The sequence below is a fragment of the Telmatherina bonti genome (genome assembly GCF_933228915.1).
Source record: "Telmatherina bonti genome assembly, chromosome: 9".
NCBI lineage: Eukaryota > Metazoa > Chordata > Actinopteri > Atheriniformes > Telmatherinidae > Telmatherina > Telmatherina bonti.
Window position 1 is genome coordinate 40,759,388 of NC_136627.1, and position 13,191 is coordinate 40,772,578.

General features: G+C 51.8%; 1 protein-coding gene across 1 annotated transcript in view; it reads left to right on the forward strand.

Moving 5' to 3' along the window:
* eif2a (eukaryotic translation initiation factor 2A) overlaps positions 1 to 13,191 on the forward strand; it is a 302,801-nt gene that overhangs the window by 22,587 nt on the left and 267,023 nt on the right. Inside the window, exon 3 of the mRNA XM_079246965.1 lies at positions 4,080 to 4,151. Within this exon, the coding sequence (XP_079103091.1) occupies positions 4,080 to 4,151 (72 nt within the window). The remainder of the gene's footprint in view (positions 1 to 4,079; positions 4,152 to 13,191) is intronic.

The following is a 13,191-nucleotide window of genomic DNA, read 5'->3' on the forward strand; positions in this document are numbered from 1 at the left end:
GCTGTAGTCCTGGGAGGTCTATATTATTAAGAAACTGATTTATGTCATTATCTGATGGATCTAATCGGGATGTATACAGATTTTTATAGAAGTCTCTAAAAATGTTATTTATTGTGTCAGGGTCATGTAAGATATTACCTGCTGGATCTTTAACAGATGAAATAGTTGCTCTCTCTTTGTTTGTTTTTAGTTGACTGGCTAAAAATTTTCCAGATTTGTTGCTGTGTTTAAACCTCTCCAAGCGTAACCTTTGCACCAGAAACTCCGTTCTTTCATTGATTATTTTGTTTAATTCAAGTTTCGCCTCCCTTATTTGATACAACGTTTGTTCATTTGGTAAAGCACTGTAGGCATCCTCTAATGAATTAATTCTTAATTCTAGTTCTGATATTTTTGAGTTATCCTTCTTTTTTTTATATGATGCAAAAGAGATCATTTTTCCTCTCATTACCGCCTTACCTGCTTCCCACAGAACACATGCTGAAACTCCTGGTTTATCATTATTTTCTAGGTAAACAGCCCATTCTTTTGTGAAATAGCGGATAAAGTCGGGGTCTTTAAGCAGTGCTGTATTGAACCTCCAGCTTTTAGCAGGTGGTGTGATTCTCGTATTTCTTACAGTGAAGGAAACTGGTGCATGATCGCTGACTGTAACGGGGTGGATCTGGGTTTCTGAAATCATACACACCAACAAGCTGCTAACCAGGAAATAATCTAGCCTAGAATATGAGTGGTGAACTGAGGAAAAACAAGTGTATTCCTTGATATTAGGATGAAAAGACCGCCATATATCGCAAAGACCAAGTTCCTCCATATATTGTTTAACAGTGTCTGTAGACTGCCAGGTTCTATTGTTTTCTGAATTATTCGTCCTGTCTACGGGACCCATTACCACATTAAAATCTCCTCCTATGATATAAGTGTGTTGTCTGAGTGTTCTGAGACAGTTTTAAAAAAGGAATGAAAGAAGGAGGAATCATCCACATTTGGCCCATATATGTTAGCTAAACATAACTTCATATTTTGGATAGTTAATGTCCCTATAATAAATCTTCCCTCTGGATCTGTGGTTCTGTTGATTTCTGTGAATGTCACTTTTCTATTTATCAAAATGGCAACTCCTCTCTGTCTGGAGTTATAGCAGGCGGAGTAAACATGAGGAAACTGGGATGTAGAGAGAGCGTCCACTGAAGTATTTGTCATATGAATCTCCTGTAAGAACACAATGTCTGCCTGTAGATCATTTAGCCTGTTAAAGATTGTTAGTCTCTTCTCTCTGGTCCCAGCTCCGTGTGATAAACCTAAGTACTGTCATGCTTGTGGTGACAGGGTAGGTGTTAGATGCTTCCACTTGATGTGAATAAGTGTGTGCGCAGGTGTAAGTATGTATGCCTTGTGTTGTATGACTGTATTGAATGTTACTAAATATGTTTGAAATAATAACAGTGAGAGTGTGGGGTTATGTATGTAAGTGTTATCTAATGAACTGTGTAGTTTTGCATCTGTGCTATTTAGTTCTGTGAGGTGGCAGCTAGAAAAGAAAGAAAGAAGAGAGTATGGAAGAAGAGAGAAAAAGATGAGCCAGAAGTTGACCAAAAGAGGAAAGTGGGTGAAAAGGAAAAACAAACCCATAAGGAGATCTGTTTTGTGAAAGAGACTGGCAGTGTTGTTAACTATTGTGAGCAAACATTAAACTCTGATTAAATCCCAGTGAGACTTATTAGCCTTAATATCACCAGTGCAAAGCGTGTAGAGTGTGGATACATATCTGAGGTTAGTAGAGCCAGGGAGTGGTGTTATGGTCACGATGTAGCTGGCCATTGACATAGAGCTTGTCCACCGAGATGACCGCGCGGGCTCCTCCGTCCAGGAATTTCCTCCTGATGGGGAACAAGATCTTACGACGCTCCAGGATCTCTCTGGGGAACTGATGCTGATATTAGTCCCACGGAGCTGTCTCCCACAGCGCTTCACCTCTTCTTTTTCTTTATGTAGCACGAATTTAGCAACTATTGGTCTTGGTCTGCCCTCCGATGTTTTCCTTCCCATGCGATGAACACGGTGAAAGGAGATGGCTTTTACCTTTTCCTCTGGAAGCTTCAGGTGGGATCGGATGAATTCTTTCATGGTTACCTCTGCGTCTTCCTCTGGCTGCTCAGGGAGCCCTGAAATAACTAAGTTATCTCTCATGCTATGGCCTGGATATCTAAGACTAATTCTTTCATTTTTTTATTTTCCTCCGTTAGTCGGCATACTCCATCCGTGAGAGTCTTAACAGAGTCTCTAAGCGCGTTGTTCTCCGTAGCTAAAGCTTCTACCTGCTGCTGGCTGTATTCTAGACTGTGCTTTAACGACTGGAACTCCCGGTGTAGAACTTCCAGCGGGGAAAGCCTGGCGTCTAGGCTGGATAACTTCCCGTCGATGGAGATTAGGATATCTGTCGTAACACTACCTGTTGGAGAACCTGGCAAGGTTACTTCGGGGGAATCCGCTGGGCGAACTCTTTTGGAGGTGGAACCGGTTTTGGACGCCGTTGCCGCGGTGTTGCTGGTTTTCCCCGTTACGATCCGCTGGAAGCTTTCTTCGATTACCTCTATCGGGCTGGTGAGATCTTCTTCGTTGTTATCCAGAGTGACCGGGTTGGTGTGATTGGAGTTTTTAACTGTTTTAAATTATTCGTTTAATTTCTTACCGTTAGCCTGGTAATAAAGGTTTTGAAGGTTTTGGTCACCGTGTTAGATTAAATGATAACAACTGCCATGTCGTGGTCGGAAGAAAACACTGGCATCATAACAAACCAACCATCATGGATACTGTACTTACTGTGGGGTAGCAGATATGAAAAATAAGAAATAGAGAAGTCTTTTACAAACATTTACGTGGCAGAGCGTAAGATAGATGTAAGAAAATAAAACACGGGGCTCATTTGTACACAGCAGGAGTTTAAACCTTTAGGCTTGTCCAGTTAGCATTAGCGTTAGCATTATCTGCATCAGGTTAAGTCACATCTCAGTCACGGCAAAAATTAACTTTATATCAGCAGCAAAACTTACCAGCAGCACTGATGGTGAGCTGCTTAAAGTTGCAATTGCCGCTGTTTCCAGCGGCAGCAGGGTTTAGTTCATGTTGAGCAGCCTGCAGAACTGCATGCCATCACACAAGCAACAGCCGACAAACCTCACCGGAGCTATACGCTAAATGCTGCACTGGAACCCGTGCCTTGTATGTGTATCTGTGTACCGGTGCACAAAATGGACCAATCGCTGAGCTGAATTCCCTTTTGTCCAATCACTGGAGAGGATTTTAACATTTGGCAAAATTGTGAATAACTTGAAAAGTTTACATGTTCGAAAGACCAAAAGTCAGAGCACATATCGCCTGACAGTTTGATATCTGAATGGTTGAAGTGAGGCAAACGGTGTAGGAGGAGCAGCGTGCCAAACATTTTGCAGGGAAGACACTGGGGACGGGAACTTGATGAACCGGACACTGCAAACCGGTGCAGAGCTCTGAAACCCTGTTGAAGTAGTTTTCAGCTCATTATGCAAAAACCGACCAATCACAGAGCTAAATATTTGCAATGTCCAATGAACAGTGGGTTTGACAGACTTTCATCCAATCACAAGGCTTAATTAATTTTTGCAAAATTTGAAAAAAAGATTTGAAAAGACAAAAGTCGTAGCACACATCTCCTGAAGGAGCTGCAGGGTTCGAGATGTGAACGGTTGAAGTGACCTGTAGGAGCAGCATGCCAAAGTTTGGCGTAACAATAACGAACCGGATCTCAATTTATTGGAATCATAATGAAATGACTTAATACGTACATTTATACAAATGACCCTCTGTTGGGACCAGCGCCGCTGGGCTAATCACCGCCATCATTCAGCTCTGGAAAATTGGTGGAAAGTCCCTCCCCTCCGCTTCATCAGCAACATGGTGGCGGTTCAATGGTTTCATCGTTTCACGCGAATTTTTGGACGATTTTAGTGCCCGGGTACTTTCATAGTTTTTCCTCACATGGAAACGTATTTAAACTTTGTCAGAATAAAAACAACAACAAACATGGCATCTTGTTTCAGGGACTGTCGGCCCAGCAGGTGTTTCACCTTCAGCAGAGATGGAACCTTGTTCGCTTGGTGTAACGGACACAGGTACGTCTCGCTGTCACCGAGCAACAGACTGTCCTCCGGCCTGTCTGTCTCTCTGTCCTCCTGACTGTCTCTCTGTCCTCCTGTCTGTCTCTCTGTCCTCCTGACTGTCTCTCTGTCCTCCTGTCTGTCTCTCTGTCCTCCTGACTGTCTCTCTGTCCTCCTGACTGTCTCTCTGTCCTCCTGACTGTCTCTCTGTCCTCCTGTCTGTCTCTCTGTCCTCCTGTCTGTCTCTCTGTCCTCCTGACTGTCTCTCTGTCCTCCTGACTGTCTCTCTGTCCTCCTGTCTGTCTCTCTGTCCTCCTGACTGTCTCTCTGTCCTCCTGACTGTCTCTCTGTCCTCCTGTCTGTCTCTCTGTCCTCCTGACTGTCTCTCTGTCCTCCTGACTGTCTCTCTGTCCTCCTGTCTGTCTCTCTGTCCTCCTGTCTGTCTCTCTGTCCTCCTGACTGTCTCTCTGTCCTCCTGTCTGTCTCTCTGTCCTCCTGTCTGTCTCTCTGTCCTCCTGTCTGTCTCTCTGTCCTCCTGACTGTCTCTCTGTCCTCCTGTCTGTCTCTCTGTCCTCCTGACTGTCTCTCTGTCCTCCGGCCTGTCTGTCTCTCTGTCCTCCTGTCTGTCTCTCTGTCCTCCTGACTGTCTCTCTGTCCACCTGACTGTCTCTCTGTCCTCCTGTCTGTCTCTCTGTCCTCCTGTCTGTCTCTCTGTCCTCCTGCCTGTCTCTCTGTCCTCCTGTCTGTCTCTCTGTCCTCCTGTCTGTCTCTCTGTCCTCCTGTCTGTCTCTCTGTCCTCCTGTCTGTCTCTCTGTCCTCCTGTCTGTCTCTCTGTCCTCCTGACTGTCTCTCTGTCCTCCTGTCTGTCTCTCTGTCCTCCTGCCTGTCTCTCTGTCCTCCTGTCTGTCTCTCTGTCCTCCTGACTGTCTCTCTGTCCTCCTGTCTGTCTCTCTGTCCTCCTGTCTGTCTCTCTGTCCTCCTGTCTGTCTCTCTGTCCACCTGACTGTCTCTCTGTCCACCTGACTGTCTCTCTGTCCTCCTGACTGTCTCTCTGTCCTCCTGTCTGTCTCTCTGTCCTCCTGACTGTCTCTCTGTCCACCTGTCTGTCTCTCTGTCCTCCTGACTGTCTCTCTGTCCACCTGACTGTCTCTCTGTCCACCTGACTGTCTCTCTGTCCTCCTGTCTGTCTCTCTGTCCTCCTGACTGTCTCTCTGTCCACCTGTCTGTCTCTCTGTCCTCCGGCCTGTCTCTCTGTCCTCCTGTCTGTCTCTCTGTCCTCCTGCCTTTCTCTCTGTCCTCCTGTCTGTCTCTCTGTCCTCCTGCCTGTCTCTCTGTCCTCCTGTCTGTCTCTCTGTCCTCCTGTCTGTCTCTCTGTCCACCTGACTGTCTCTCTGTCCTCCTGTCTGTCTCTCTGTCCTCCTGACTGTCTCTCTGTCCTCCTGACTGTCTCTCTGTCCTCCTGACTGTCTCTCTGTCCACCTGTCTGTCTCTCTGTCCTCCTGACTGTCTCTCTGTCCACCTTTCTGTCTCTCTGTCCACCTGTCTGTCTCTCTGTCCTCCTGACTGTCTCTCTGTCCTCCTGTCTGTCTCTCTGTCCTCCGGCCTGTCTCTCTGTCCTCCTGACTGTCTCTCTGTCCTCCTGTCTGTCTCTCTGTCCTCCTGACTGTCTCTCTGTCCACCTGACTGTCTCTCTGTCCACCTGACTGTCTCTCTGTCCTCCTGACTGTCTCTCTGTCCTCCTGACTGTCTCTCTGTCCTCCTGTCTGTCTCTCTGTCCTCCTGTCTGTCTCTCTGTCCTCCGGCCTGCCTGTCTCTCTGTCCACCTGTCTTTCTCTCTGTCCTCCTGACTGTCTCTCTGTCCACCTGACTGTCTCTCTGTCCACCTGACTGTCTCTCTGTCCTCCTGACTGTCTCTCTGTCCTCCTGTCTGTCTCTCTGTCCTCCTGTCTGTCTCTCTGTCCTCCGGCCTGCCTGTCTCTCTGTCCACCTGTCTTTCTCTCTGTCCTCCTGACTGTCTCTCTGTCCTCCTGACTGTCTCTCTGTCCTCCTGTCTGTCTCTCTGTCCTCCGGCCTGTCTCTCTGTCCTCCTGACTGTCTCTCTGTCCTCCTGTCTGTCTCTCTGTCCTCCGGCCTGTCTCTCTGTCCTCCGGCCTGTCTCTCTGTCCTCCTGACTGTCTCTCTGTCCTCCTGACTGTCTCTCTGTCCTCCGGCCTGACTGTCTCTCTGTCCTCCGGCCTGTCTCTCTGTCCTCCTGACTGTCTCTCTGTCCTCCTGTCTGTCTCTCTGTCCTCCGGCCTGTCTCTCTGTCCTCCGGCCTGTCTCTCTGTCCTCCTGACTGTCTCTCTGTCCTCCGGCCTGTCTCTCTGTCCTCCTGTCTTTCTCTCTGTCCTCCTGCCTTTCTCTCTGTCCTCCTGTCTGTCTCTCTGTCCTCCTGCCTGTCTCTCTGTCCACCTGTCTGTCTCTCTGTCCTCCTGACTGTCTCTCTGTCCTCCTGACTGTCTCTCTGTCCACCTGTCTGTCTCTCTGTCCTCCTGTCTGTCTCTCTGTCCACCTGTCTGTCTCTCTGTCCTCCTGTCTGTCTCTCTGTCCACCTGACTGTCTCTCTGTCCTCCGGCCTGTCTCTCTGTCCTCCTGTCTGTCTCTCTGTCCTCCGGCCTTTTTCTCTGTCCTCCTGTCTGTCTCTCTGTCCTCCTTCCTTTCTCTCTGTCCTCCTGTCTGTCTCTCTGTCCTCCTGCCTGTCTCTCTGTCCTCCTGTCTGTCTCTCTGTCCTCCTGCCTTTCTCTCTGTCCTCCTGACTGTCTCTCTGTCCACCTGACTGTCTCTCTGTCCTCCTGACTGTCTCTCTGTCCACCTGTCTGTCTCTCTGTCCACCTGTCTGTCTCTCTGTCCTCCTGACTGTCTCTCTGTCCACCTGTCTGTCTCTCTGTCCTCCTGTCTGTCTCTCTGTCCTCCTGACTGTCTCTCTGTCCTCCTGTCTGTCTCTCTGTCCTCCTGTCTGTCTCTCTGTCCTCCTGTCTGTCTCTCTGTCCACCTGACTGTCTCTCTGTCCACCTGACTGTCTCTCTGTCCTCCTGACTGTCTCTCTGTCCTCCTGTCTGTCTCTCTGTCCTCCTGACTGTCTCTCTGTCCACCTGTCTGTCTCTCTGTCCTCCTGACTGTCTCTCTGTCCACCTGACTGTCTCTCTGTCCACCTGACTGTCTCTCTGTCCTCCTGTCTGTCTCTCTGTCCTCCTGACTGTCTCTCTGTCCACCTGTCTGTCTCTCTGTCCTCCGGCCTGTCTCTCTGTCCTCCTGTCTGTCTCTCTGTCCTCCTGCCTTTCTCTCTGTCCTCCTGTCTGTCTCTCTGTCCTCCTGCCTGTCTCTCTGTCCTCCTGTCTGTCTCTCTGTCCTCCTGTCTGTCTCTCTGTCCACCTGACTGTCTCTCTGTCCTCCTGTCTGTCTCTCTGTCCTCCTGACTGTCTCTCTGTCCTCCTGACTGTCTCTCTGTCCTCCTGACTGTCTCTCTGTCCACCTGTCTGTCTCTCTGTCCTCCTGACTGTCTCTCTGTCCACCTTTCTGTCTCTCTGTCCACCTGTCTGTCTCTCTGTCCTCCTGACTGTCTCTCTGTCCTCCTGTCTGTCTCTCTGTCCTCCGGCCTGTCTCTCTGTCCTCCTGACTGTCTCTCTGTCCTCCTGTCTGTCTCTCTGTCCTCCTGACTGTCTCTCTGTCCACCTGACTGTCTCTCTGTCCACCTGACTGTCTCTCTGTCCTCCTGACTGTCTCTCTGTCCTCCTGACTGTCTCTCTGTCCTCCTGTCTGTCTCTCTGTCCTCCTGTCTGTCTCTCTGTCCTCCGGCCTGCCTGTCTCTCTGTCCACCTGTCTTTCTCTCTGTCCTCCTGACTGTCTCTCTGTCCACCTGACTGTCTCTCTGTCCACCTGACTGTCTCTCTGTCCTCCTGACTGTCTCTCTGTCCTCCTGTCTGTCTCTCTGTCCTCCTGTCTGTCTCTCTGTCCTCCGGCCTGCCTGTCTCTCTGTCCACCTGTCTTTCTCTCTGTCCTCCTGACTGTCTCTCTGTCCTCCTGACTGTCTCTCTGTCCTCCTGTCTGTCTCTCTGTCCTCCGGCCTGTCTCTCTGTCCTCCTGACTGTCTCTCTGTCCTCCTGTCTGTCTCTCTGTCCTCCGGCCTGTCTCTCTGTCCTCCGGCCTGTCTCTCTGTCCTCCTGACTGTCTCTCTGTCCTCCTGACTGTCTCTCTGTCCTCCGGCCTGACTGTCTCTCTGTCCTCCGGCCTGTCTCTCTGTCCTCCTGACTGTCTCTCTGTCCTCCTGTCTGTCTCTCTGTCCTCCGGCCTGTCTCTCTGTCCTCCGGCCTGTCTCTCTGTCCTCCTGACTGTCTCTCTGTCCTCCGGCCTGTCTCTCTGTCCTCCTGTCTTTCTCTCTGTCCTCCTGCCTTTCTCTCTGTCCTCCTGTCTGTCTCTCTGTCCTCCTGCCTGTCTCTCTGTCCACCTGTCTGTCTCTCTGTCCTCCTGACTGTCTCTCTGTCCTCCTGACTGTCTCTCTGTCCACCTGTCTGTCTCTCTGTCCTCCTGTCTGTCTCTCTGTCCACCTGTCTGTCTCTCTGTCCTCCTGTCTGTCTCTCTGTCCACCTGACTGTCTCTCTGTCCTCCGGCCTGTCTCTCTGTCCTCCTGTCTGTCTCTCTGTCCTCCGGCCTTTTTCTCTGTCCTCCTGTCTGTCTCTCTGTCCTCCTTCCTTTCTCTCTGTCCTCCTGTCTGTCTCTCTGTCCTCCTGCCTGTCTCTCTGTCCTCCTGTCTGTCTCTCTGTCCTCCTGCCTTTCTCTCTGTCCTCCTGACTGTCTCTCTGTCCACCTGACTGTCTCTCTGTCCTCCTGACTGTCTCTCTGTCCACCTGTCTGTCTCTCTGTCCACCTGTCTGTCTCTCTGTCCTCCTGACTGTCTCTCTGTCCACCTGTCTGTCTCTCTGTCCTCCTGTCTGTCTCTCTGTCTACCTGACTGTCTCTCTGTCCACCTGACTGTCTCTCTGTCCTCCTGACTGTCTCTCTGTCCTCCTGTCTGTCTCTCTGTCCTCCTGACTGTCTCTCTGTCCACCTGTCTGTCTCTCTGTCCTCCTGACTGTCTCTCTGTCCACCTGTCTGTCTCTCTGTCCTCCTATCTGTCTCTCTGTCCTCCTGTCTTTCTCTCTGTCCTCCTGACTGTCTCTCTGTCCACCTGTCTGTCTCTCTGTCCTCCTGACTGTCTCTCTGTCCACCTGTCTGTCTCTCTGTCCTCCTGACTGTCTCTCTGTCCACCTGTCTGTCTCTCTGTCCACCTGTGTGTCTCTCTGTCCTCCTGACTGTCTCTCTGTCCACCTGTCTGTCTCTCTGTCCTCCTGACTGTCTCTCTGTCCACCTGTCTGTCTCTCTGTCCTCCTGTCTGTCTCTCTGTCCTCCTGTCTTTCTCTCTGTCCTCCTGACTGTCTCTCTGTCCTCCTGTCTGTCTCTCTGTCCTCCTGCCTGTCTCTCTGTCCTCCTGTCTGTCTCTCTGTCCTCCTGTCTGTCTCTCTGTCCTCCGGCCTGCCTGTCTCTCTGTCCTCCTGTCTGTCTCTCTGTCCTCCTGTCTGTCTCTCTGTCCACCTGACTGTCTCTCTGTCCTCCTGACTGTCTCTCTGTCCTCCTGTCTGTCTCTCTGTCCTCCGGCCTGCCTGTCTCTCTGTCCTCCTGACTGCCTCTCTGTCCTCCGGCCTGTCTCTCTGTCCTCCTGACTGTCTCTCTGTCCTCCTGTCTGTCTCTCTGTCCTCCTGTCGTTCTCTCTGTCCTCCGGCCTGTCTCTCTGTCCTCCGGCCTGTCTCTCTGTCCTCCTGACTGTCTCTCTGTCCTCCTGTCTGTCTCTCTGTCCTCCGGCCTGTCTCTCAGTCCTCCTGACTGTCTCTCTGTCCACCTGACTGTCTCTCTGTCCTCCTGACTGTCTCTCTGTCCTCCGGCCTGCCTGTCTCTCTGTCCTCCTGACTGTCTGTCTGTCCTCCTGACTGTCTCTCTGTCCACCTGACTGTCTCTCTGTCCTCCTGACTGTCTCTCTGTCCACCTGACTGTCTCTCTGTCCTCCGGCCTGCCTGTCTCTCTGTCCTCCTGCCTGTCTCTCTGTCCACCTGACTGTCTCTCTGTCCACCTGACTTTCTCTCTGTCCTCCTGTCTGTCTCTCCGTCCTCCGGCCTGTCTCTCTGTCCTCCTGTCTGTCTCTCTGTCCTCCTGTCTGTCTCTCTGTCCTCCTGTCTGTCTCTCTGTCCTCCTGTCTGTCTCTCTGTCCTCCTGACTGTCTCTCTGTCCTCCTGACTGTCTCTCTGTCCACCTGACTGTCTCTCTGTCCTCCGGCCTGTCTCTCTGTCCTCCTGACTGTCTCTCTGTCCTCCTGTCTGTCTCTCTGTCCTCCTGTCTGTCTCTCTGTCCTCCGGCCTTTTTCTCTGTCCTCCTGTCTGTCTCTCTGTCCTCCTGCCTTTCTCTCTGTCCTCCTGTCTGTCTCTCTGTCCTCCTGTCTGTCTCTCTGTCCTCCTGACTGTCTCTCTGTCCTCCTGTCTGTCTCTCTGTCCTCCTGACTGTCTCTCTGTCCTCCTGACTGTCTCTCTGTCCTCCTGTCTGTCTCTCTGTCCTCCTGTCTGTCTCTCTGTCCTCCGGCCTTTTTCTCTGTCCTCCTGTCTGTCTCTCTGTCCTCCTGCCTTTCTCTCTGTCCTCCTGTCTGTCTCTCTGTCCACCTGACTGTCTCTCTGTCCTCCTGACTGTCTCTCTGTCCTCCTGTCTGTCTCTCTGTCCTCCGGCCTGTCTCTCTGTCCTCCTGTCTGTCTCTCTGTCCTCCGGCCTGTCTCTCTGTCCTCCTGTCTTTCTCTCTGTCCTCCTGACTGTCTCTCTGTCCACCTGTCTGTCTCTCTGTCCTCCTGTCTGTCTCTCTGTCCTCCTGTCTGTCTCTCTGTCCTCCGGCCTTTTTCTCTGTCCTCCTGTCTGTCTCTCTGTCCTCCTGCCTTTCTCTCTGTCCTCCTGTCTGTCTCTCTGTCCACCTGACTGTCTCTCTGTCCTCCTGACTGTCTCTCTGTCCTCCTGTCTGTCTCTCTGTCCTCCGGCCTGTCTCTCTGTCCTCCTGTCTGTCTCTCTGTCCTCCGGCCTGTCTCTCTGTCCTCCTGTCTTTCTCTCTGTCCTCCTGTCTGTCTCTCTGTCCTCCTGACTGTCTCTCTGTCCACCTGTCTGTCTCTCTGTCCTCCTGTCGTTCTCTCTGTCCTCCGGCCTGTCTCTCTGTCCTCCTGCCTGTCTCTCTGTCCTCCTGACTGTCTCTCTGTCCTCCTGTCTGTCTCTCTGTCCTCCGGCCTGTCTCTCAGTCCTCCTGACTGTCTCTCTGTCCTCCTGACTGTCTCTCTGTCCTCCTGACTGTCTCTCTGTCCTCCGGCCTGCCTGTCTCTCTGTCCTCCTGACTGTCTGTCTGTCCTCCTGACTGTCTCTCTGTCCACCTGACTGTCTCTCTGTCCTCCTGACTGTCTCTCTGTCCACCTGACTGTCTCTCTGTCCTCCGGCCTGCCTGTCTCTCTGTCCTCCTGCCTGTCTCTCTGTCCACCTGACTGTCTCTCTGTCCACCTGACTTTCTCTCTGTCCTCCTGTCTGTCTCTCCGTCCTCCGGCCTTTCTCTCTGTCCTCCTGTCTGTCTCTCTGTCCTCCTGTCTGTCTCTCTGTCCTCCTGCCTGTCTCCCTGTCCTCCTGTCTGTCTCTCTGTCCTCCTGTCTGTCTCTCTGTCCTCCTGACTGTCTCTCTGTCCTCCTGACTGTCTCTCTGTCCACCTGACTGTCTCTCTGTCCTCCGGCCTGTCTCTCTGTCCTCCTGACTGTCTCTCTGTCCTCCTGACTGTCTCTCTGTCCTCCTGTCTGTCTCTCTGTCCTCCTGTCTGTCTCTCTGTCCTCCGGCCTTTTTCTCTGTCCTCCTGTCTGTCTCTCTGTCCTCCTGTCTGTCTCTCTGTCCTCCTGCCTTTCTCTCTGTCCTCCTGTCTGTCTCTCTGTCCTCCTGTCTGTCTCTCTGTCCTCCTGACTGTCTCTCTGTCCACCTGACTGTCTCTCTGTCCTCCTGACTGTCTCTCTGTCCTCCTGTCTGTCTCTCTGTCCTCCGGCCTGTCTCTCTGTCCTCCTGTCTGTCTCTCTGTCCTCCGGCCTGTCTCTCTGTCCTCCTGTCTTTCTCTCTGTCCTCCTGACTGTCTCTCTGTCCACCTGTCTGTCTCTCTGTCCTCCTGACTGTCTCTCTGTCCACCTGTCTGTCTCTCTGTCCTCCTGTCTGTCTCTCTGTCCTCCTGTCTTTCTCTCTGTCCTCCTGTCTGTCTCTCTGTCCACCTGTCTGTCTCTCTGTCCTCCTGACTGTCTCTCTGTCCTCCTGTCTGTCTCTGTCCTCCTGTCTGTCTCTCTGTCCTCCTGTCTGTCTCTCTGTCCACCTGACTGTCTCTCTGTCCTCCTGACTGTCTCTCTGTCCACCTGACTGTCTCTCATTCCTCCTGACTGTCTCTCTGTCCACCTGACTGTCTCTCTGTCCTCCTGACTGTCTCTCTGTCCTCCTGACTGTCTCTCTGTCCTCCTGACTGTCTCTCTGTCCTCCTGTCTGTCTCTCTGTCCTCCTGACTGTCTCTCTGTCCTCCTGACTGTCTCTCTGTCCTCCTGACTGTCTCTCTGTCCTCCTGTCTGTCTCTCTGTCCTCCTGACTGTCTCTCTGTCCTCCTGACTGTCTCTCTGTCCTCCTGTCTGTCTCTCTGTCCTCCGGCCTGTCTCTCTGTCCTCCTGTCTGTCTCTCTGTCCTCCTGCCTTTCTCTCTGTCCTCCTGACTGTCTCTCTGTCCACCTGTCTGTCTCTCTGTCCTCCTGACTGTCTCTCTGTCCACCTGACTGTCTCTCTGTCCACCTGACTGTCTCTCTGTCCTCCTGTCTGTCTCTCTGTCCTCCTGACTGTCTCTCTGTCCACCTGTCTGTCTCTCTGTCCTCCGGCCTGTCTCTCTGTCCTCCTGTCTGTCTCTCTGTCCTCCTGCCTTTCTCTCTGTCCTCCTGTCTGTCTCTCTGTCCTCCTGCCTGTCT